This window comes from Hippocampus bargibanti, linkage group LG11 (genome assembly GCF_051943395.1).
Source record: "Hippocampus bargibanti isolate YZ-2025 linkage group LG11, ASM5194339v1, whole genome shotgun sequence".
Classification (NCBI taxonomy): Eukaryota; Metazoa; Chordata; class Actinopteri; order Syngnathiformes; family Syngnathidae; genus Hippocampus; species Hippocampus bargibanti.
The window spans coordinates 6,958,340-6,982,664 of NC_142744.1; the positions used below are offsets into that span (position 1 = coordinate 6,958,340).

General features: G+C 41.0%; 2 protein-coding genes and 1 long non-coding RNA gene across 5 annotated transcripts; 1 reads left to right on the top strand and 2 right to left on the bottom strand.

Annotated features, from left to right (window-relative positions):
* Positions 1-75: 75 nt before the first annotated feature.
* On the bottom strand, positions 76-9,394 carry stap2a (signal transducing adaptor family member 2a). Its single transcript, XM_089007993.1, has 11 exons — positions 9,107-9,394; positions 8,443-8,514; positions 8,247-8,366; positions 6,527-6,583; positions 6,283-6,434; positions 4,802-4,933; positions 4,641-4,710; positions 4,456-4,558; positions 2,971-3,066; positions 2,773-2,910; positions 76-1,220 (listed from the first exon to the last, which is right to left on the bottom strand). The coding sequence occupies exons 1-11, from the start codon at positions 9,212-9,214 to the stop codon at positions 1,165-1,167; spliced, it is 1,104 nt and encodes a 367-aa protein (XP_088864119.1). The 5' UTR covers positions 9,215-9,394; the 3' UTR covers positions 76-1,164.
* Positions 9,135-19,718, top strand: LOC148891355 (uncharacterized). 2 transcript variants are annotated; one of them, XR_016116416.1, is made up of 4 exons: positions 9,135-9,270; positions 10,871-10,992; positions 17,846-17,967; positions 19,580-19,718. It is a non-coding gene; the product is annotated as an uncharacterized LOC148891355 (long non-coding RNA). The 2 variants fall into 2 exon arrangements; XR_016116415.1 differs by lacking the exons at positions 9,135-9,270; positions 10,871-10,992 and adding an exon at positions 11,030-11,344.
* On the bottom strand, positions 11,781-23,651 carry LOC148891356 (endophilin-A2-like). 2 transcript variants are annotated; one of them, XM_089007994.1, is made up of 9 exons: positions 23,433-23,649; positions 21,715-21,783; positions 21,417-21,633; positions 20,206-20,339; positions 19,634-19,792; positions 17,827-17,930; positions 17,312-17,448; positions 16,973-17,011; positions 11,781-14,624 (listed from the first exon to the last, which is right to left on the bottom strand). In XM_089007994.1, the coding sequence occupies exons 1-9, from the start codon at positions 23,475-23,477 to the stop codon at positions 14,437-14,439; spliced, it is 1,092 nt and encodes a 363-aa protein (XP_088864120.1). In that variant the 5' UTR covers positions 23,478-23,649; the 3' UTR covers positions 11,781-14,436. The 2 variants fall into 2 exon arrangements, with proteins under 2 accessions (XP_088864120.1, XP_088864121.1); XM_089007995.1 differs by lacking the exon at positions 16,973-17,011 and having other exon boundaries at positions 23,433-23,651.
* Between the last annotated feature and the right edge of the window lie 674 nt (positions 23,652-24,325).

Here is a 24,325-nt window from a genome sequence, read left to right on the forward strand (position 1 = left end):
GTGGATCAATGCAAGGTACGGGAAGTGTATGCATCCAAAACACCTAAATATGACTTGGTGCATAATAATACCACAGGGCTGTTTATTGTAATCGACGCATAATCCATAAAGAGGGCAGTCATGAAAAAAGTGGAAGAAGAACCAACAATATAGCATTTAATCAAGGTTTCAAGACTTGGCAACACTTAAAAAAGGGTGTGTAGGGGCTAAAAATGTATCCCTCACATAATTTTCTCAGTTCTGTTGTTGTAGGTGAGTTAATAACAATATAAATATCTAACCAACTTATAGGGAGAAACAAACGTTTTGCAGGGAAATAATGGGGTCACATCTAACAAACGCAAACAACCGTCTGACATACTTTCAGTTGGGTTGTCACAGATATAGGGGGTTGTCCAATTCTTTGATGTGTTGAATTCAAGGTCACCCAGACATCAAGTGTCCGTTAAAACACTCTCCGACGTGTGAACAATCGGCTTTGACACACAAATGCAGTGTCATGTTAATACTCCAGTAAAGCTCAAAGGTCACGTCCAGGTCTAATAATATGTGTACAGTACTTCGACTCCCTCGGCCGAGGGGCATATTTGTGCCAAACACAGTAGTTTAGTGTTCCACCACGGGGCGGCCTTGCAAATCAGAACCAATATTTTTTTTTGAAAAAAAAGGATGATATTGTACAATACTGAAGAATTTCCATTTTAAGGACACACACACACACACGCGCACACACACAGACACTCAAATAAAATGAAGGAAACACATCTATGATTTGTCACACCATGACAACAAAGTTCTTGTTTTGTAGGTTGTTGTACTGAGTTTATATTCAACGCTGTGTGAGTTAAAAATGTCCCTTAGCAGCTCCAGTAGTTGAGCACAAAAAACGGTTTGCTCAGAAAAACAGCACCATGCTTAGATTTTACATTGGCCTTCTGAGCCATTGTTGTGGTGAAAAGTTTTGTGCTCAGTCGGGATTGTAACCAGTAGTTTTTGTTGTTCAAAAATCAAGTGTGCCTACACCACCGGTCTTGTTCTTAACAAATGTCCTACATCAACATCTACGGCAAGGAAATGGTGGCTACCATGCGCGGCCTTGAGTGCTCCACCTACAAGGCACAAAATGAATATGTAGCTGCTCTGAGAAGGGCCATGTCATATTTGTTATTCCTGACTGGCTCGTCTTTTCTCCAGCTTCACTTTGAGTTCTTCGTTGAGAGCTGCAAGAGGAGTGCAAAAAGGAAGTCAGGGTCAAAATACAATAGGTAGTCATGTCATTTCTTTGCACCATGCACGGGTTCCAGGCACTCTGTGCTAGATTTAGCAAGGCTGCCCCGTTTTTTTATGAAACGGTTTTGCACGTTTACATTATACAGTTGACATTTTTATTTTGCTATGCTTAGAATATCTTGTTTTCTATCCCCCAACCCCACCCCCTTTCAAATTTCTGCTGTGGACTGCAAATTTCCCCATTGTGGGATGAATAAAGGTTTTCTGATTTCTGAACTTAACTGAGCCTGTTCTTTGTTTTTCAGCATTCTTTTCTTTGGACACACTGGCCAAACATTTAGCTGTTTTGTCACACAAGTGAAAAGAAAGTGACACCCACTGTTGTCACAAGAACATTTTCTCATGAAACAGTCTGGTGACTTATCTTTTTTCCAGTCTCAACAATTTTACTTAAATTCCAGTATCAACAATTTTTATGATGGGCATTCAACCTTGCATTTGAAGGAGTAGGTCAAAAATTTACAATAAAACTTTACAATAACATTTTCTTTGCTGCCCCACTGGTCCAAATACGGCTTTTTGAAATCAAAACGAATCATCAATTTCCACCTGTTTTCATTCATTCTTTTATCGTAAACAAAGAGTTAATTCTTAAATTTTATGGGTCTGGAGATATCTGAGCTTGAAATGGGGGTGACTGTCCAAAATATAATGCAATATTGATTTATATATAAACATATTGATTTATATAGTGCTTTAACAACAGCTGAAGCTGGAACAAAGCACTAACATGGACAAAAGTTAAATGGTGCCCCTTCGTGGAAGGGGCAGCAGAGGTCTGATCAGCGCTTTATAACAATAATAATAATAATACATGTCATTTATACATTTTTAAGGTCACTTAACAGTCACAGGATAAGCGTTCACTCAACCCACTCATGGAAAGCTAACTAGCCAGCTAATAGATAGCTAATAGCTAGCTTGCTAGACATTCAGGTATCCAATAGATAGCTCGCTAGATAGCTAGCGAGCCAGCTACATAGCTAATATATAGCAAATAGCTAGGAAATAAAGTGCTCACTAGGTAGCCCGTCACATAGCTAGCCAGATAGCCAGCCAGATAAATTATTGGATAGCGCAAAATGGCTAAAGAAGAATTTGAAAGTTGATTCTATATTTGACTGGGAGCCAGTGGAGCTGTTGGAGGACGGGTGGGTGATGTGTTGAGAGGATGAGGTTCTGGTGACGATCCGGGCTGAATATATATATATATGAAAATGAAAATATATATATCTGATGGATTGTGAACTCCGTTTTCCCATCCAAAAATGCATCAAGAATAAATTCGAGAATGGCAGCGAATGAGTTCATCAAAATTTCTTGTTTAGACGTGTGAAGGTGCATTGAACATTTTATTTAAAAAAAACCTTTGACATGACATAATTCCTCTACCTTAACTTTAAAACATAAATGGAAATGTATTTGACATGTTAATGAGTAGCGCACATCACTGATTGCGATTGCCTGACTTCAAGCACTTACACTGCGCAAGGGGCGAAGGTGTTAGGATGAGCCGTCTCATAGGGTTGGTGGGGGAGGCAGGTACCGATGAGGTCAAGAGGCGGCGGTCCGGAGCAGGAGAGCGTGTCCGGGGGCTGCTGGGCCAACGATCTGCACCAACTGTAAATACATCATGACATTGTTGTTTATTTTTCTGTTGACAAGTGCTTTAAGACCAACTTTGCTTTGGGGGCAGTGCAGGAGCCTTTGGCAAGGGGCTGGTGGGGGCAGTGTGGAGGATCCTTTCTCCATTCTCGTCATTGGCAGAAACGTATGCTGAGGATGCAAAAATATTACATTTCATTAGTCAGAGGGGGACCGGGAGGAAAAAAAGCACCAGGAAACACATACAGACACTCCCCGAATTACGAGCATTCGTGTTACGAACAATGGTACATATTGCGGGTACAGTATATCGAAAATGTTCAGATAGAGATGTTGTAAGTTAGATTTTGTATTGCGCACATTTTTCCAGCCGAGCTCGCTTATGATTGGCTGTGTAGAGCATGTGGGCGGGGAGGAAATCCCTCTTCCCAGTTGAGGCTCGGAGGAGGAGGCGATGCATAACTAAAAGTAATGGCTTCTGGCACGTCCTTCAGTAATGACATGCTAGCAGCTTCAGTAATGGCTTACTGAAGACCCAAGGATATATGGTGTCGTACTACAGTAGTTGTGAATTTATTTTACGACCGTTCGAGTGTCTGTGTTTGATACTTCCCCATTCAGTGTTTGACTTAAAGGACAACCGACGCCTCTGGACAAGTTGTGTCCATAATTTGTAAAATCACTTCATATGACTTCTACTGAGCGTATTTTACAAAGATTCCACGGCATATAGCTATATTTTACGTTTTAAGAATCGCACTGAATATTCAGAAAGTCTTGTTTTCGAGTTGATGATGATGCCTGACGTGATGTCACATCTGGAACACCCCTGACCGAGAAAGTGACACGCAATGCATTTTGGGTACTTTGTTTGGTCTGAAAACTTTGTGTTGATGGCGATATTAGAAGGAAAACACATAAATAACGCAATGGTGAATCGTTGTGTGTTGCGCTACTACTTGATATTACTTGACACAAATTCCTAGCAGAGAAATTTCCAACAGAGCTTGGGCGCCATCTTGTGCATTTTCTAAGACGCTACATTGGAGTCCTGATGGCTCGAATTGATAACGGAGGACTCCTTTAACCGATTGCAAACATTCATGCTTTCCTCTTCAGAACTATTTGAATCATATTCATAACTGGATGAGTAACAACAAAGCATCTTCTCCGAATCTGAAGTCTTTGTTTTGATTCTCGAGCAAGGCAAGACATCCTGTCGTGACGTCACGAACAAGGGGGCGGGACCGTCTGAAACGGAAACTTTCTGAGATCATTTTGAAGTAGTTTTGGGACACTTTAAGTCATTTTTATTGGTGTTTTGCATTTGACTAAAAATATCAGCCTGCGTGTTTTGGGTGTTTTAGATGCTATAAAACGTTTTTCTAATGTCAGTTAGGAAACAAAAAAATGGTGTCGGTTGTCCTTTAAACATACATTCCATTCAAAATATAGCACTGTAGCAACTTACGAACAAATTCACCTTACGAACAACCGCTCGGAACATATCTCGTTTGTAATGTGGGGAGTGTCTGTAACGAAAAAAAAATGTAAACTCACTAATGTTCTCTTCATAAGGTTCTTCTAGTAGGAAAGGTTGAAGGGTTCCGGCTGTCTTCTCCACAAGGGCATCAATGACATCATGGAGGGTTGCACAAGGAATCTGTAGAAATGAATTCAAATTGTTATTGAATTATGAGTGGGTGAAGGGGTGAGGGGGGATCTTTGATTTCAATTTAACTGACTGGATTTTCCACATCAATCACATATCCACCCTGGTCCCGCTGTGTTACTCGATAATGCCTGAACACTGATCTGGATCGGGAACACAAACGGAGAAAAAGAAATGTTGAAGCACTTCGATGCTTTGAATGTGAAATTCATGTTGGCCGCAGAAGCCGTTTACCCGTTGAGGTCCTGTCGTGTGGTGACAGCCAATGAGCTTCCATCTCTTCCGGGACGCAGCAGCATGTTGCCACAGTCTGGGTGTCTCTCCAAGAGGACTTCCGCCTCGGTTCGCGACACTGGGCGAAAACACCTGTTACCCAATCACACGGTGATAAACATGCCGCTCAGTAAAAATAGACAGACACTTACATTCGAGACATTTTTGCAAAAGTCTAATCCTAACAAATACAACTGATGTCTCAATCTAAATATTCCCGATGATAACAAATAAAAAATAATTTCTTACAATGACACAGACTGCAATATAGAATGGGTATATGGGTTGTTTAACACTGCAAAATCCAATTTGTCGACTTAATCGTTTCATTAATCGGACAATCGCTCAGTGGACTAGAAGATAAACAAAAGCTGCAACCCTCATCGATATATTCAGCGAATTTCCCCTACCAGACTAGCTTCTACATTTTTAAAAAAACAAGCAGAACTAAGTTGACATTGTGTTGAATATTCGGTTTTTGGACAGTCTGCGGCCGGATGGATGCATGCCTTGAGGAGCCCGCGGTGAGAAGGAAGGAGCGTCAGCGCATAACGCCGGTGGCTATGTGGAACTGTCACGGCTTGGAATTGAAGCGGATTTACGTGGGACAGGAGATGCCAGTGGTCAGGAGTTTTGTCAGTGGATCATACAGCTTCGTGTTTATGTCTGTGTAGGCTGCCAGTCGTACAGGAGTGGTCCATCGATGAAAAGGTTTCTTCAGCCGTAATCTGTACTTCTTTGATGGTGAGGGATGTTTCGCTCCTCATCTGAAGAGCTTCGTCAGCGAAACAAAGTTGTGCTGGTAACTCTGGCCCTATATATATTGATCTCTATATATATCCCTAATGGCCAGACGTGGCGGTGCCAGACCTCTGTTCTGATAGGTCCCTCCTTTAAGGCTGGGGGAGCAGTGGACTACTCTGTGAAGCTAATATGATTACGTATTCTGTTCTGGCTGGCATGTTCTAGAACATATGAGGTAATCAGACAGAACCAAAGGAGTAATCAGATTACCTTCAGGGAGTATTCCACTGCTCCCCCAACCTTAGAGTAGAATCTTATCCGAGCAGAGGTCTGGCACCGCCACCTCTGTCCATTAGGGGTATATATAGGGCCTGGGCTACCAGCACAACTTTATTTCAGTGACGAATCTTTTCGGATGAGAAGCAAAACGTCCAACACCTTCAAAACTTGCTTTCAAAACTTAGCTTGTAGCAGACGTGCACATTTCACCATGTCGTCCCTGATCAAAGTCTGTCACATCCAACATAACCAAATTTACTTCAATGTTAGAAACTATTAACCTGAGTTTGGTGCTTCCACAACATATTTTGCCATGGTCAAAACCGCATCATTAGCATCTTTGCAAAGGGGAAAAAAAAATCAATGTCACTTTTTTTAATTGGATCTCCGTTATTGTCAAGTGTATCTGGAAAACCTACGGTGGAATCTCTCCCACTAAGGGGACAGAGAGAGGCGAAGGAGGCGCTCGTGTCGGGGTTCGACTTCTCCGCCTGGACCTTTCTTTGTCCACGACCTCCTTTAGCATTTGGAGCTGTCCCGGCAGCAACGTCAGGCTTGTTGGTACATTCAGCTTTAATATAACAGAGGGGCAAAACATTTTACGGGAAGGAAAATTGCAGAGAGGTGATAGGAAAATGTCAAGTGAAAAATTAGATCATTTACATCGATCACAGAATAGAGGAAACCCTTCCACAGCTCCCTTGATTCCAGGTTGGGTGCCTGGATACAAATAGACATCAGCAAATGTAGTGAGTCTTCACTCAGCTGGATTTATGAATCCATGACACTTTTGCGATGGCGTGTGGACAACAGAACGAGTCCTGAAGGCACAGGTGTCAAAATCAAGACCCAGGGGCCAAATCTGGCCCACCATATCATTTTATTCGGCCAGTGAAAGCAAATAAAGCATGTAAAGGGCAATGATGCTTGCGAAAGTCCGAACGAAAATGTAAAATTGTCGTATGTAAACCACGGTAACAGTCATTATTCTTGACGTGAGATTTGAAAACCAGTTAGCCATTAATTTGTTGAGCGTTCTGTATGGAATATGTGGAGAAGACGAAACACTCTAATGCAGGTGTCGGAACGTATGGCTCGTGAGTCGTATATGGATCTTTTGATGATTGTATCTGGCTCGCCGATAAAACTAAATACATATTCTCGCTTTTTCGCTGTTCATTTCCTGTTTGGGGGGCACTTGGCAGAAAGCGCAATTTTGATTGGATGATACTGACCTATGGCCGTTGATGTCGAAACAGGTAAACTCCCCCTTTTAAATAAGCTTGACGAGTACAAAAAAAGACAGTATCGTACAAATCAGGTTGAATGGACGGAAGGATTCGCCTTTGTGGAGAGAAAAAGTTCTGCCGTAATTCTAATGTGCAGTGAAACAATATCATCGATGTAGCGGTTGAATGTCAGTGGCACTTTGACAAGCCCCATGCTAACGTTAGCATAAATATACTTCTGTGACAGACAGCAGAAAGCAAGCGTGTAATCTAATGAGCAGTGTGCAGGCTAGCTCGCAGTAGGTAGCTTGTAGGTGTTTTCTATGTGATAATTTTATCTAGTTCCTCATCAATTGTGTTCTGTTTAGCTGGGTTGATAGCTTTTTGCATCAAGTGTCCAGATGGTTTATGCGGGTTGTTTGTGGATCCTGATTGATGGGATATTTTAACCTTGCAGTCTACACTCTGCCTTTGAACTATCGAAGTTGAAACTCTCTCACTGTCGTTTGCCTATCTCTTTAATGTTTAAACCACCCCCCCTCACTGCTGCGTTCTTGACCAATCACGTGGCTTTAACCGAAGACTGTGGGCGGGGAATAGAGGACAAAACAGTCGGCTGCTATTTTGTTGTTAGAAGAACTGGCTCATAGAGGCAGCTCCGTGTACGAAAAAGTTCGAAACTTTTGTATATTTTTTTCGTGTATGAAAAGTTCGTGTGCCAAGGTAAAATATTCATACATTTAACGTTCGTAAACCGAAAAGTTTGTAAGCCAAGGGGTTCGTAAACCGAGGTATCACTGTATTTATCTGCTGCAAAGAATGGCTGATATGACAGCATCTTACTGAGAGTCAAATCTCTTTTGTATCTCTGGAATATTCAGCCCCGTTGGTGAGGCCAAGTTACTTCAACACTTGAAGGAGCAGCACAACATCCATTAAATTGAAGTATGAAAAAAATGTGGCCAAAACAGACTTTAGATTCTATTCAGTTATGTCAGGACTGTTATTCATGCCATGTTACTGTATAACGTGCAGTATTATACTGCACTCTTTATCAATCTAAGAGAAATGTATTTGTTTTGAAATAGGAATATTACAAGGGCATTTCTATTCATTTCAGTGGAGGAAAAATTATTTGAAATCTGAGACATTACTGTTATTCTGGTTTCCCCATCCTTCATGCGCAGGATGAGTCTGGCTGCTTCCAAATTTCGATCCCGGCTGCAGTCGTCCTTTAGCGATAGAAACCCACTGAGGTCCAGCTTTTCTACATACTGCAAAAACAGAGCATATGAAATTATCCATCATGTTTATTTTTCAAAGAGACGTCACCCATCAAATCCTACTTACATGAGAATCCTTGGAATTATTAAAGAAATACAACGCATTCCCACACAAACATGTCCACAGACGCTTGGGTGCCTGCAACAAACACAAATAAATATGTAGAATCTGTTTAGTCTTTTTCTTTAAACATTCATCAATTTATTATATTTCCTGCCAAGGGGGAGGAATGGTGGGTGGGCAGCAGCTGCTGTCAGCAGACCACCGCATTAGTCCCCGCACCTGAGCCTGGCTCAAATGACCCGGCCTGTCATAAAAGCATCTTAATGAGAGCCAAGGGGGACCCCGGGTGGGGGAGGGGGGTCCCCCATCCCCATGGTGTCATCACCATGCATTGATGGACAGGTAGCATCGTTTGCTGCAACGTTTCGATGTAACTTGAAAGACAACGAAAACACACATCAGGGAGCAGTCGGTTACCATGGTAACAACATTCTCCGGATGCGCGATTGATTCAAACAAATCGTCTGACACTTGTTTCCATTCAGAACACAAATAGAGGGGTTGTTTTCTAGAAATCGTCTATTTGTGAAGAGCCAAATACCAGACAAGTGGCAAAGGCAGGAAAAGAAAATCCCCAGCAGGTAGCAACGTCCACTCGCCTCGCCCATTCCCGGCATGATAAGGAAGTTGGCCGTTTCGTCAGGGAAACCCCGACACGAACATTTACCTTTTCTTTGGGTCCTCGCTTCTCGAGAAAACCTTCGTAGTAACAGGGCGGAAGCTGCGTGCGGGTTCCCCCCGGTCCGGGGCGCTGCCTGACGGGTGCAGCCGCCATGCGTGTCGCTGGCTGAGGCACCACCAGAGGACAAAGGGGCGCACGGAGCAATCCGGGTAAGGGACACGCCTTCTCCCTATTAGATGGTGCTGTGGCAGTAAACCAGCAGCTGGCTGGCTGGTGGGAGCATGCCGTGTCTGGTGGAGGGGGCGACGGTGGGGGTCGGGTTGTCACCCAAATGGGGAGGCCGTGCACTGTGCAGATTATGTACTGTACACATACACTGGTTCAGGGGAAATATGTCAAAATAATCACAAATGATATTGAAAATTGACGGAGTGAAATAAGATAAAGTGATACCCTGGCTTACAAACTTAATTGGTTCCCAGACATAGTGTGTAAGGTGAAAGGTGTGTATCCCAAAAATTAATTTCCAATAGGAAACCATTAAAATGAGAATAATCAGTTCCCAGGTCCCCATAAAACATAACATACATTTTCTACTTTCTAATTTTCTAAGCCTTAAAACTACACGAAATATATCTTATTTAATGTATAATAAATGTGTTATGGTATTATAATTAAATAAATAAACTGTACTGTATAATAAAGTCATTTTATTTACCTTTGTGATGGTCGTTGATGGCTTGATAGAATGAAGTGGCCGGTTTCATCAACATTAAACACTTGATGAGGAACGTAGCCTTCTTCTTTCACCATCTTGAGGAATGATCCCTTGTCGGGGCTTTCTCTGCAATAATTTTACCTATTTCCTCATCAATTGTGTTCTGTTTAGCTGGGTTGATAGCTTTTTGCATCAAGTGTACAGATGGCTTGTGCAGGTTATTTGTGGAGCCTGATTGATGGGATATTTAACCTTCCAGTCTACACTCTGCTTTTGAACTATCAAAGTTGAAATGAGTCCAAATTTCACAGTTTTCTATCCATTCTCTCACTATTTCACTTTTTTTTCTATTGTTTTTCACTATTGTTTTTTATTTCAAGTTCTGTCGTCTCCCTTTAGTGTGTGTGTGTGTTTTCTCACTCTCCCTCTGTCATCTGCCAGTCTCTTTAATGCCCCCCCACGGCTGCGTTCTTGACCAATCACGTGGCTTTAACCGAAGACTGTGGGCGGGGAATAGAGGACAAAACAGTCGGCCACCATTTTCTTGTTAGGAGAACGGGCTCTTTCGCAAATGACACATCACTCATTGTGGCAGCTCCGTGTGTATCCCGAAAAATAGTTTGTATGCCAAGGTAAAAATTTAATAAATGTAAAGTTCATAAACCGAAAAGTTCATAAACCAAGGGGTCCATAAACCGAGGTATCACTGTAATTCAAATGGATTGGCTGAAATAAAATGATTAAAATAATTTAAAAAAATGCAAAAGTTTGGCGGTTAATTTGTCTCATAAAATAGGATCACAATCAGAAAGCCTTTCACAGTGCAACAGTGGGGAAATTTGCTATCAACATTTAAAGGGGTGGGGATGGAAAAAAGCAAATAAATACGTATTGCATGAACAAAAAAAGATAGAAGCCTGAACTGTACAAATGCACAAAAATGTTTCATAAAAAGAACTGTACACAGTGACAAGTATAAAAATTCAGTATAAAGAAGGAATCGCGAGCCAGTGGCTCTTTTGATAATTGAATCTGGCTCGCAGATAAAACTAAATATTCTCGCTATTTTTTTATGTTTATTTCCTGTTCAGTCTGCAGGTGGGTGAAAGAGCAATGTTGATTGGATGATACTGACCGAAGGTGGCCGATGATGATAACAAAAGCAATTTTGATTGGATGATACTGACCTAAATGGCCGATGACGTTGAAACAGGTAAACGCCCCCTTCTGAATAAACCGACGAGAAAAAAAAGAGTATTGCACACTTCATATTGAATGGACTGACGGATTCGCCTTTGTGAAGAGAACAGGTTCTGCCGTGATTCTAATTGGCTATGAAACAATATCATCGATGAAACGGTTGAACGTCAGTGGCACTTTGACAAGCCCCATGCTAACGTTAGCATCAGTATACAGTACTTGCAGACAGCAGAAACCAAACGTGCCAGCTAATGCTGGCTAGCTAGCAGTAACTTTGCGTATGAACCCGGAAAGTTGTCTTTCATTCTGATAGTTAGGCTGGATTTTTACCAATCACGAGGAACGGAAAACCATTCATATTAATGGTAAGTATTATCACAGTTATTTTAGATTATACATTCTGACATTTTGTTGAAATCAAACACACATATACACACTACATGTATAGATATAAATGTGTGTGTGTGTGTGTGGGGGGGGGGGGGGGGGGGGGGCTTCACTGAAAAACATTTCTAAACATTTTGCTTTTACTGCTCTCTTAGTCAAAAAGGTCCCCGACCCCTGCTATGGACAAACTATTCTCACTCATATTAAACACCAATGATGGGCAGTTCCTGTCAGTCTTCTGTGGACCACTAGCATGCATGTTTCTGCAATGTGGGAAGGAGCGGGAATATGTACGGAATAAATATCAAAGAGGACATAAAAACTCCACACAAGGCCGACGTTGAGATTTCAATATCGAACCCCAGACAGTGGTGCAATATAGAAAATGACGCAATATTTGAAACAAGAAAAAAATCGCAGTATGACAACTTTTATTTGAATAAGCAAAGACACCACCTCCATCCACCTTCACATAATATGATGCATTAAAATAAACAACATCAAACATAAAGAGGTAATCCGCATATCCTCAAGATAATCCAGAATAATCCCACTTTTAGTCTCCCAATGTGTCAGTTCACAAATGAATACATTTAAGACGGATAGCAATAACGACACATGCAACAAGGTTACATTTCAGCACATAACATCAACTTTTTACTGTTCCTTCATTCGCGGTGCAATATTTCAGGGCCTTTTTTTGAATTTTGTGTTGCAGTAAAAATGGATGATATCTTTTATTTTACCATGACCAAGCATCATCCAAACACTCCGGTTCTTTGTTCCGAGACATTATTCATAATTTTACCCAGAATGAGTCTAAATACCCTCCCTCCCTAATTTCTTTGATTTACACTAACAAAGCATGGAAAACGCACACCTGAACCATGTCGTTATTCCTCTGCACAGACCCCTCCTCCCCCATCTTCAATAAGAAGAATGGCATTGACACAGCGACAAGATTAAACCCGGGGGACAAACCAAAGCTTCAAAAGGCACCATGGGATTGGGGATACGGGGGCCTGATAATGAGAAAGGGGGCAGGGCATACCGGGAGCAGGTGGGGACTAAAGATGAGCGGGGGAGGGGGGGGGGCATAGTCCACTGCTACATGGTTTTTCATTCCAAAAAGAACTGTCTTTTCACTCGTGAAAAAAAAGATGCGAAATGGATGATCAATTGTGTCTGACGCAGCGTTTGACCCAATACACCGCAAGTTAATTTGCGCATTTTTAATTAAAGGTTTAAATACGTAGCTTGTCCAGGATCACGAGGCAGACAACTCACTGAAACAAAGTTCGCTGGCAGCCCAGAAAACATTAGAAGCGACACTGCCAGCAGCATCAATTGAGGGACTGGATAATTGTGTCATTGGTATGATATTCATACCATCCATCTCAAACATTGGCCGTGGTTGCTTTACATTGCACCAAGAAAAGGAAAAAACCTTTTCCTTCCCTTAAAATGTTTATGAGATAATTTTGCAGCATGATCGCACTTCCTTTTATAGTGTTAGGCGAAACCTGTTCGCCATCATCTAGGACGGACAGTTAGGACGGCGGGAAAAAAAAAATCATTGGCACCGCCCTACCCAGTCACGAGGACTCGCACACTGCAAGAATAAAGACAAGGGTGCGGGGAAAAAAAAAATCCTACTGGACCCTACGCACCCTGCCCACCACCTTTTCCAGCGACTTCCCTCAGGCAGGCGCTACTGATCCATGCACACAAATCACACATTGTCTCACAGTTGTTCCAGAAAGGTACCATTTACATTAAGGAATTAGATTAGATTAGTGTCCTCCATACTTATTTGCCATGTCTTTTTTATGATACTAGTGCAGTTCTACCAGAGACAAATTCCTTGTGTGTTCTACATACTTGGCCAATAACGATTCTGATTCTGAGAAATTAGTAATGGAGTAACATGGAAACGCTGCTGAAGCTGTGATTAACCTTACAATTATCGGATTCAATTACGCACGATTTGCTGCGTTAAATTTTGCCGTATTACATAACCCACATTAGTCTTCACTCAAATTATATTCTGTTAAATCCAATGATTACAAACTCCCATAGAAAAGTCTAATAATAATATTTCATTTATAAGTGCCTTTCAAAACTCTCAAGGTCACTTTACCGTCACAGGATAAGTTTTTCTGTGGGTGAGCAGTGGCAGCCACATGCGCCAGCGTTCACTCAACCCGGACGTAACTCAAATAGATAGAAAACTAGCTGGCTAATAGATAGCTAGTTGTGTTAAGTTAATTCCGTCTCCTTATTGTATGTTACAAATTAGCTAAATAGCTATTTAGCTAATACCTAGCTCTCTAGATAGCTATATAGCTAATAGATAGCTAGCTAGGCAGCTAGATAGCAAATAGCTAGCTAGCTGTATATGTTACGATTCCACAAAAATATACATTTTAAGGCTGTAAACTGTTGCGTGACTCCGACAACAAGAACCTCCTGATGCTGCTTGATGGCGTGTTTATTTATTTATTAATAATTAGAAAAGTGTCACAAATATTCTTCGTCTAATTTTATGTATTTTTTAATTTAGTACATATATTTTTAATCTAATCTTAATAATAGATTTTGGGATACCACCATTTTAGTCGAAGTATGCAGAGTTCCACCTAACAGTGAAAAATAGTCCAAGCCCAAAACCAACACTAGATGGTAGTATCCGATTGTCTATTAAAAAATGGCCGACATCTATGATGACACCAGTAAGGGCGAGATGGCAAATGACTTCCAAGAAAAATGTGTTTAGTGTTAAAATGGCCTCTAATGATGTCCTGAAAAGGATTGTAGAAGCTTTTTGGAAATTTTCTTTCAAGTGATAATGTAGTTGACAAGAAAAAAAAGTGCACAAGGGCATCTATACATCACACAAATCGAGTTTTGACCTTTGTATGAAAACCTTTTGAAAATTTAAACAATGCTTTTTGACCAAACTGCAAAATAGCAAGATAGGCCCTCATCATGAGATATTTCTCACAAATATGTAGCGGTGAGTGTATAAATCCTTCCTCACGTCGTCCGTTGGATCCCTTCCGTATCGCATTCAATGCGACAGCGGAACGATCACTTCGACGTAGTTGTTAGGGAAGTATCCCGTCTTGCCACGTAGCCTTCCCTCCAACCAGTTCTCGTCAATGTAACTGACCAGGGTGATGGTGTCCCCCTGGCGGAAGCCCAGTTCGTTCTCATTCTCGGGGTCGAAATCATACAGGGCTCTGCAGCATGGCTCGGCTGTTGAAAAAGGACAAAAGGGGAACAATGTGAGGCGGTGGACGAGATGGTCCTGCCTTCCCCTCACCCCAGTCTGGAATAGAAGCCAAAGAAGTTATAACCACAATGCTGTTAAGTGAAACTGTCTGAAGCTTGATACCTGCAGCAACGTGTTTTGCATATCGTTGCTGTCAGGGGGAAACCTCATATGTCCAAATATGGTCATTTGGGTCAAATTTCTTTAAACGTCAAATGAACTCATTCACTACCATTCCCGAATTTATTCGGGAATTGAAAATATGACATGGAGCGCCATTTCTGATTTTTTTTTTTTTTTTTTCGTTTGGGTGCCGATAAAGCGCTGGCCATGGCCTCTGGATTTTTTTTTCCCTTCCACAAGGGGGAAGCATTTCCCTTTTGTCCATGTTAGCGCTTTGTTCCAGCTTCAGCTGTTGTTAAAGGACAACCGATGCCTCCCGGACAAGTTGTGTCCATAAATTGTAAAATCACTTCAAATGACTTCTACTGAGCGTATTTTCATAAGATTCCACGGCAAGTAGCTATATTTTACGTTTTAAGACTCGCGCTGAATATTCAGGAAGTCTTGTTTTCGAGTTGATGACGATGCCTGACGTGACGTCACGTCTGGAACGCCCCTGACCGAGAAAGCGACACACAATGCATTTTGGGTACTTTGTTTGGTCTGAAAACATCGTGTTGATCCGTGTTGATGACAAAATTAGAAGGAAAACACATAAATAACACGATGGTGAATCGTTGTGTGTTGCACCAAGACAACTATTTGATATTCGCTGACACACATTCCCAGCAGACAAATCAGCCCATTTCCAACTGAGCTCGGGCGCCATTTTCTGCATGTTCTGGGTGCGACTTCTTTAATCGATTGCAAACATTTATGCTTTCCTCTTCAGAACTATTTGAATCATATTCATAACTGGATGAGTAACAAGAAAGCATCTTCTCCGAATCTGAAGCCATTGTTTTGAGTTTAGAGCAAGACAAGACGTCCTGGCGTTACGTCATGAACAAGTGGGCGGGACCTTCTGAAACTCGGCATCTCCGAGGTCATTTTGAAGTAGTTTTGGGACACTAACTCATTTTTTTGGGTGTTTTGCATTTGACTAGAAATATCAGCCTGTGTGTTTTGGGTATTTTAGATGCTAGAAAACGTTTTTCTGATGTCAGGAAACAAAAAAAATTATCGGCTGTCCTTTACAGCACTAGAAAAATCCATATGTACCGTATTTATTCTAGTATAACACGCACATGTGTATAACGCGCATCCCTAATTTTCAATAAAAAAATCGGTCTAAAATTTTGTTTCACTTTTTCTCGGTTCGGTTACAGTATATCAATTAAAATATGAAGAACACTGAATCGAAATTCTGGATATTGGTAAGTCTGCAAAACAGCAATGCTTAACTCATGTTTGAGTGTGGGTGAGGAAAGGAAATGAAGCGAAGCTAAAGAAATGGAACAATTAAAAAAATGAATGCACGTGATCAGGGTCTTTCTGAGAATAGAAACTGAGGGGCACCTTAACAACAGCTTGACTATGGAGAATAGCCATGGAAATGCTGCCCCCTCCTGGAAGGGATAAAGCCTTAACTATATGAGATTTTTTCCCTGGCCTTGTTTATAACACGCACCCAAACTTTGAGTTCTTTTTTAGGTAGAAAATTTTGCGTGTTATACTCGAATAAATACGATATTTACAGTATTGTATTTTGTACAGCCGCCCCCATTTCAAGATCAGATAACTCCAGACCCGTATCACAGAGGAATTAACTCTTTTTCCTCATGAAAGAAGAGAGTCTAAGGTTTCTTACGCTGAATTGAATGTTTATGTTGTCCTAAAAGTAAATACACTACGGGTCCTGGAATTTGAGTGAAAATGACAAAAATCCGGGGACTGGAGTGTACACGTTTTTACACATCGTCTGGCAGTGAATGAGTTAATTGTGCTTGTGCATGATTCAAGCCAGGTGATTTTTTTTTCAATTTGTTGAAAAGCAGTGTTTTTTTGGGCGGGGAGATGCAAGGATTCCACATGACAGTCAGCCAAATACACACAATCCGACACAAATGAAATGTCTCAACGCTTAAAAAAAAACAGAAATGAGGAGCATTGTTAACTCGAGAGTCTATGTATCTGCAGAATGCCATTTTGAAAAGCCCCATCTTGTGTCGCCCAAGACAGATTGAATACACGAGATCTCACAGCACATTTCAATCATGTTAGTTGAACCATTTATAAACTAGTCAAGATACTTTTCAGCCTTCCAAAAGTGCAACAGAGGGAGCAAAGTTAACAAATAAGGCTTTCTCATCTTTTTGGGCTCACTTACGCGCTCGGTTCTTCATGGAAGCTCTCGGAACGGACGGCCCTGGATATTGTTTATGTTGCAAAGGGAAAGACACATCAGTCATAGGAAACAAACACCCCCTTCGTTGCATCCCTTGCACAATGGTATAATCAGTCTCACACAAATACATATCAAAATAGTTCAAATGGATTTGAACACAGAAAAAAAAACTCAGAATATACAGCACTCGTGTATAGATTTGTGCCAGTGTGTGTGCCTTTAAGAGGCAGGACCTTGTCAGGTGGCTTGTGAGTGTCATTCCAGACAGCAGCTTCTGAGTTTAACAGCCGCTCAATAATGATAAACTGTGATGTTGTTTACCTGGAGAGTAAGCCGGTGGGCTTGTCGCAGTTGGTGTATAACCTCCGTTGGATTGCTCACTCTCTCCATAGTCGAAGCTCGGTTGTCTGGGTTTGGGTCTGTACTCTCGTCTTGGTTGGGATCGACTTTCTTCAACCCTGCGCGGAATGTAAGCAATAACATGTGTTGATATTTTTTTAACTCATTCACTACCCGACAATGTGCAAAAAATGTGTCCACTCCAGTGCCAGGATTTTGGTCATTTTGACTCAAATTCCAGGACCCACAAAATACTGAGTTTTAGACTACATAAATATTCAATGCAGTGTAAGAAACCTCTCTACTTTCATCAGAAAAAAATGTTAACTCTAAGATAACTTGGGAGTTAACATGGGTCTGAAATTATCTGAGCTTGAAATGGGGCGGGGGTACAAAAGGAAAATATTTGTCTGAAATAGCTGGCCAAATTGAGAAGTCTAATTATACGTGGCACATCAACCCCCCACCCCCCATCCCGAAATAGTCACCCAGCCAACCTTTTTGTGATTTCACCAGAAAGTTCCTCCAGAATCTCGGTGGCATTTCTGTGGTACTGCAGCATGGATTCGACAAGCGATGCCAACTGGCTCACTTGCTCCACCTAAAAAAACGCCATTCACAACAAGAAAAAGCATAAGGTACAGATTTCATTATTTCACGCATAATATCTCAAAATTCAGACGTCAAATCTAGATTGGAAAAAAAGTAAGCGAAGCAGGTCAGCCAAGTTCCCGATGCTGCTTGTTCAAAATCAAGAACAAAAGAAAAGAAAACAAAGACAAACAAAAAAAAAGAAGCAGACTATATTTGACACATCCGATGGCAAATACAAGACGCATGCACACAGTAGTATTTACCATTCGTGTTTCCCATGAACTCATTCACTGCCAGATGATGTGCAAAAATTGTAATATAATAATACATTTTATTTACTAATTAAATGAGTCCACTCCCGTGCCAGGGTTTTTGTAATTTTCACTCAAATTGCAGGACACACAGAATATTGAGTTTTAGGACTAAATAAAAATAACCTTTTTTTAAAGATACACTATTTTCCGCTTCGGAGTACTACGCTTCAATTAATTGTCTATTTTAAAACGCTTTTCATATATGGGGTGAGTGCATTATAAGGCACCTAGAATAGGAGTTACACTTCTGGTTGTAATTGTGCTATGTATCCACTAGACTAGATGGAGTTGCGTTAAAGGGAATACTATACAAACCAATACAAATTTATTGATATTTAAATTTCACAACCGCTGCGAATGGAACAAAGCTCTTCAACTCATTCACTGCCAGACAATGTGCAAAAAAATGTGTCCACTCCTGTGCCAGAGTTTTTGTCATTTTCACTCAAATTGCAGGACCCACAGAATATTGAGTTTTATGAGTTTCATTTTGCCACTGTCTTTTGACTATGACATCATAAGCGATGAATGGTTTAGGTCTCAACCAATCAGCCCAAACTAAAAAAACAAAAACAAAACAGAGCGTTGATTGGTATATGTTAACTAATGTGTGTTTTAAATTGAAAAGCTGCTTCACTCATTCACTTCCAGACAATGTGCAAAAATGTGTCCACTCCAGTGCCAGGGTTTTTGTCAGTTTCACTCAAATTGCAGGACCCACAGAATATTGAGTTTTAGGACTGCATAAATATTCAGTACAGCGTTAAAAACCTTAGACGCTCTTCTTTCAGTAGAAACAAAAGAGTTCATTCCTAAATTATATGGGTCTGGAGTTATCTGAGCTCGAAATTGGGGGCAGCTGTACAAAATACAATACAAGACATTGCGCTAACACGCACAAAAGGCAAATGCTGCCCCTTCGTGGAAGAGAAAAACATTGCCAGAGGTCTGACCAGCGCTTTATCTGCACTCCTGGAAGAAAAAACTAAATCCAAACAAATTCGGGAATGGTGCTCCACGTCACACTTTTCAATTTCCCCCCCCAAAAAAATCAGGAATTCCAGCAAATGAGTTAAGAAAAAAAAATGAGGCGCAATGAATTAGTTCCAGCTTCAAAACAAAGTTATATTGAACTTATTTTTATGGCCATTGGAAAATAAACACTTTGTAACAAAGGTGTCCAAACTACAACCAAGGGTCCATTTGCGGCCCTATATCCATTTTCTAATGGCCCACACCATGACGAATTGAACGAATAAAGCCTAAAAAAAACTATATATTGTTTTGGATGTTCATAAATCCCGGAGCCATAGTTAATGGCATGCGATTTCTGCTGTGTCAGATTACGAGAAAACGAAATCGGTCACGGACGCAGTCCAGTCAAGCGTCTACTCACATCAGTCTCCAGAAGATTGTACATGGAACTCTCAGCGATGTCTTTGGACTCGTGGAATTTCTCCAAGGACTGCCTGATCTCCTCATCTGGAATTTTCCCCTGACGCTTCTTTTTATAGTCGTAGTCCAGGCGGCGGCCCTCCATTTTCTTCAGATGGTGCTGATGGCAGAAGCAGAAGTTTTTTTTTAAATAGATGTAACTCAACTAGATGATAATAATAATAATAATCTAGATAATAGATGTCAACTAGAACTGCTTCATGTCATCACAAAGAGGGTACAGCAAGTCCTGAAGAATGAATGACTCTGTGTCTTTGTGTTGTCATATTTGTTATTTTTTTAATTTTTTTTTTCCCAAGATGGCGGCGCGTGAACACGCAGCGGCTCCCCTCTCCCAGCAAATTGGCGTTTTCATGCTTATGTTTGTTACAGTAATTATAAGTGCCTTGCATGCTGGGTCCGAGAGGACAGTAATTTCATCTGTGCTGTATGTCATGCATATTAGCATATTTGACAATAAAGCTGACTTGGACTTTTTTGATTTCATAAATCGATTAATTGCTGCGCATCTACCTGAATATCTTTGATGTCCTTTTCAACGACTCCTTGCAGCGGGTCGATAAAATTCTGTTTCACGTCAATGTCCAGACTGTCCTTAATGGCGGACAATTTCTTCATTGATTCTCCAATAGCCACGAGAGCGCCACCTGGAGGAAACATGCAATTCGAATGAAGCTTGGTGACATTTGGTTCACAGTGACGCAAGAAATGAAAAAGGGAGCGCCTTAAAACATAGGGTGGTACCGTCAAGGTGTGTTGAAACAAGTTACTAAAAAAATGGACCCGATTAGTATTTGGTTTTGCCAATGGAAAAATGTCAATCTTGGTTCTGTGTGTTTGAAAAGCAGCAATGGACACTTCAATTCAAAAGTAGCAATGGACACTAACTCATTCACTGCCCGCCGATGTGCGAAAATGTGTCCACTCCAGTGCCAGGGTTTTGTCATTTTCACTCAAAATGCAGTAGCCGCAGAATATTGAGTTTGAAGACTACATAAACCTTGAATGCAGCGTAAGAAACCTTAGACCAGGGGTGTCAAAGTCATTTTTTGCCGCGGGCCACATTGTAGTTATGGTTTCCTCTCGAGGGCCGTTATGAATTTGGGGAACCCATTAGAATGTTTAAATCCCTTCAAATATTACATATAGAGCACACGGCAAATTAATGAATAACTCGTTTTCAAATCTGAAGTCAAGAATAATGACTTTTATTGTGGTTGACATCCAAAAATATGAAATTTTGGCTCAGATTTTAGCAATCATCATGGAATTTAACAAGTTTGATTTGCTTTCGCGGGCCGAAAAAAATGATGTGGCGGGCCGGATTTGGCCCGCGGGCCTTGACTTTGACACCTGTGCCTTAGAGACTCTTCTTTCATCAGAAAGAAATATTTTTTATTCCTAAATTAAATGTTTCTGGAGTAATATGAGGTGCAAGTGGGGGCGGCTGTACAAAAGGCGCTTTTAAATGAAATCTATTATTATTATTATTGAAAGGCAAATGCTGCCCCCTTGTGGAAGGGAAAAAACATGGACAGAGGTCTGACCAGTACTTTATCAGCAAACCTGCAAGAAAAACCAAAACCCGAACAAATTTGGGAATGGCGCTGCATGTCATATTTTAAATTCCAGAATAAATTCAGGAATGGCAGTCAATGAGTTAAGCGAAACAGCATGTACGTTCTTCACCCTTATTTTCATGATTAATGATTTTCTTTCTTTACCAAAATTGTTGTGCTGGCCCATGTCTGCTCCGTATTTCATCATGCACTCTCCGAGCAGGCCTTCAGACTGCGGGTAGCCAGGACTGTTCAGTTGCCCTCGGATTTTGGACACTGTATTGAGCATCGATAGTTTAGCTCTGTAGGCCGGGTTAGGCTGGAGGTATTCGGTTGTCTTGTTGATGACTTCCACCACTGCTTTGCTCGTAACATCTGCTCTCTGGAGACACATTCAGGAGGGATAGTGATTTAAAACATGCACACACAAGTAGTGTATTTTCATTTGAAATTGGCGTGATACCCTTTCGAGGTCCTTGAAGTCTTCATCTAACTTGGTTCCCTCTGCACCGCCAACCTTCTCACTCACCATCTGAGAACACAAAAGGAACCGAATTGGATGGGTCCTTTGAAATGTTAAAAGTTCTCTACATCCTCTAAGTTCAATCAACAATTTTAATGGTGGACAACCACTTCTTGATTTCACAAGAAAAAAAACAGTTCACGAAAGACATAAGCAAATCCTTACGGGACTTAATCAGCACGTATCGGCAAGATGAATCCGAAAATCATCTATCCAATTGACAATTTACTGTGGGGCCAATTTCAAAATTAAAATCCCACAAAGCATTCACGTCATGCCATACCACGCATTGGTCACGCGTGGCAGGGTGTGTGCCATTCACAAGTGTGGCGGCTGGCTTGAATTGACTTGATATCATGCCCGAAAACAGGCCATGCCTTCCTCATGGGTATAAAGACTTTGCTCGGGAGGCGGAATTGGGACTGATGGTTCCAAATGATGTGGCCTATCGTTGACTTCCTCCTTTAATTATTTGCCAAGGCATCAGATCATGACCTGGTATCAGCATGTATTGAAAATCAATTGAATTGGGCTCAAGTGCAAAAATATGTGATAGGGATATCCCACGTCATATGGCTTTAGCCTGTTTTGATTTCAGCGCCGTCAAGCTTCTGACAACATCTATACCCACTGCGAAACTGGTATGGGCGGGTTATTGACATAACCAAAATTCCATTTGTCATCATGCAGGATCGGCACACCCACCAAGCTGCGAGTGCCAATCACATGTTGGGCCACAGCAGTGACTTGCAAAACCTCAAAGCATACCGGTTTGGCCAGTTATGTTTTTGTTGCGTTCTGTCCTTCTTATGGGGCAACAGAAACAGTTTAAGACATTGGACTGGCAAATACTCTTGAATGTTGTAGAATATCATCTTCCCAACTCAATTGCAATTTGTTAAGAGGAGTTATGGTTTACAGTGACAAACAGACACACTATAGTGAATGAAGCTTTTTTTCCCCTACATTGTTAATACCAATTATCACTGGACCACTTTAGGGAAATGTTGGCCAGATGGCCAAGTATTCTGCTAAATCTCTTTAGCACGGGTCTTCGGATTAAGCCTCGTTTTCCTCCAAAAATCGAATACATTTTATCTTAATTTCTAGACAATGACACCCCTTCCTATATTATCTACAGTAATAACATAAATAATTAACTTTGACGCGTTTCTGCAACATAATTTCATATAACATTAGAAAATAGCATAATAGCCTAAGCCCCTTTTAACTTGCACTCACAATATGTTTAAAAAAATATTTTTTTCTGCGCATCTGTGTATTTTCTCGGTCATTCAGGTCAAGGGTATTTTTGGTTTGTTTTCGTTTTCCCGAATTTTTCAAGGAATGACTGAAAAACCCCAAAACTTGCAACTGGGAAGCTTAGAAAAGATAATTGCACTAAAGAATGATCATAACAAAAACAAATGCATTCTCTTGATTCGTGTCTGCTCAATTTTAGTTTTTACATTTATTTCCCAAAATTAATTGTCAAACGACAAACACGATTCATCACGAGTTTGTCGTTAGACATTTGACGTTTTTAATCCAACCAGTTAGCTAGGGGCTAACGTAGATTTGCCATAAAAAGAAAAACGGTGGCAACAAGCTAGCTAGCGACTCAGTAAAGTTAAAGAAAAACTTCGTTGCGCTCTTACCTGGCTGGCTTTGTAAAATTGCTTCCTAATCCCAGCGACGGACATCGTGCACGGTTTTGTTTTGTCCACTGGACTTCACCAGGGATGAAATGCGTGACAAAAGCAAAACTGGAGGAGAGCACCGCGTCTTCAATTTTTTTGGACGGCAGATGTGGAACTTAAAAAAACTCGCCTCAGTTCCTTGGCGACCACAGCTTCCTGGCTCCAGCCTGTTGTGGGAGGCTCCGGGACCGTCGAAATGGGTCAACTGCTGACGTGTTCTCAGGTTCGTCTCGGGCTCGTCTGTCAGTCTCTTGAATTGCCGTAAAATGTGTTCATTTCACAAACACCAGAACTGGGTTTATCGCCGAATTCGAACTTTTTGCAAAATGGTTCGAAGGCGTGGAGATGTAGTAAACAAACAGGGATATGATAAACGAACGTTTGATACGTGTATCATAATTAATTGATATCAACAGGAATAATTATAGACCGTTTTTGTCGGAGTTGAAAGTATGTCAAAACATTTGACTGATAGCGTGTCTTTGCATGGAAGTAACGTCACACCGAAACTACTTTCCAATGCAACTAAAATGCACGACAATATTTATGTGAACTTTTTTTGCAATTCCTGCTGACACTGGGAGGTGGTAAATATTCCAGGATGATGAAGAGCATTGTTCAAACAACTATTCTAATTAAACTTCGAAACATACATTCATGGATCAATACCTACCAAATTCTGGTGTCAAATGAAGTCAATGGGCATGATTCTTGCACTTAAACAAAATGACCCGGGATGTATCAATTAACTGTTCCTTTTATTTCTATTTTTTTCCATTCACTATGAATTAAACGATTAAAAGTTGGACGTAAAATGCAGTACAGCAAACCCAATAAACGTTTTTCGCGGT

Bases quoted from the DNA above. Each gene is read 5' to 3' on its own strand.
- LOC148891356 (XM_089007994.1), bottom strand. From the start codon at position 23,477: ATGTCCGTCGCTGGGATTAGGAAGCAATTTTACAAAGCCAGCCAG. The intron at 17,931-19,633 runs GTGAGTAGACGC...GCGTTTTTTTAG, and splicing joins ACAATCTTCTGGAGACTGAT to GTGGAGCAAGTGAGCCAGTT. The intron at 14,625-16,972 runs GTAAGTGAGCCC...CTTTTTCAACAG, and splicing joins TTCCATGAAGAACCGAGCGC to CCGAGCCATGCTGCAGAGCC.
- stap2a (XM_089007993.1), bottom strand. From the start codon at position 9,214: ATGGCGGCTGCACCCGTCAGGCAGCGCCCCGGACCGGGGGGAACCCGC. The intron at 4,934-6,282 runs GTAGGTTTTCCA...ATTGGGTAACAG, and splicing joins TTAGTGGGAGAGATTCCACC to GTGTTTTCGCCCAGTGTCGC. The intron at 4,559-4,640 runs GTCAGTTAAATT...TCATTTCTACAG, and splicing joins TGATTGATGTGGAAAATCCA to ATTCCTTGTGCAACCCTCCA.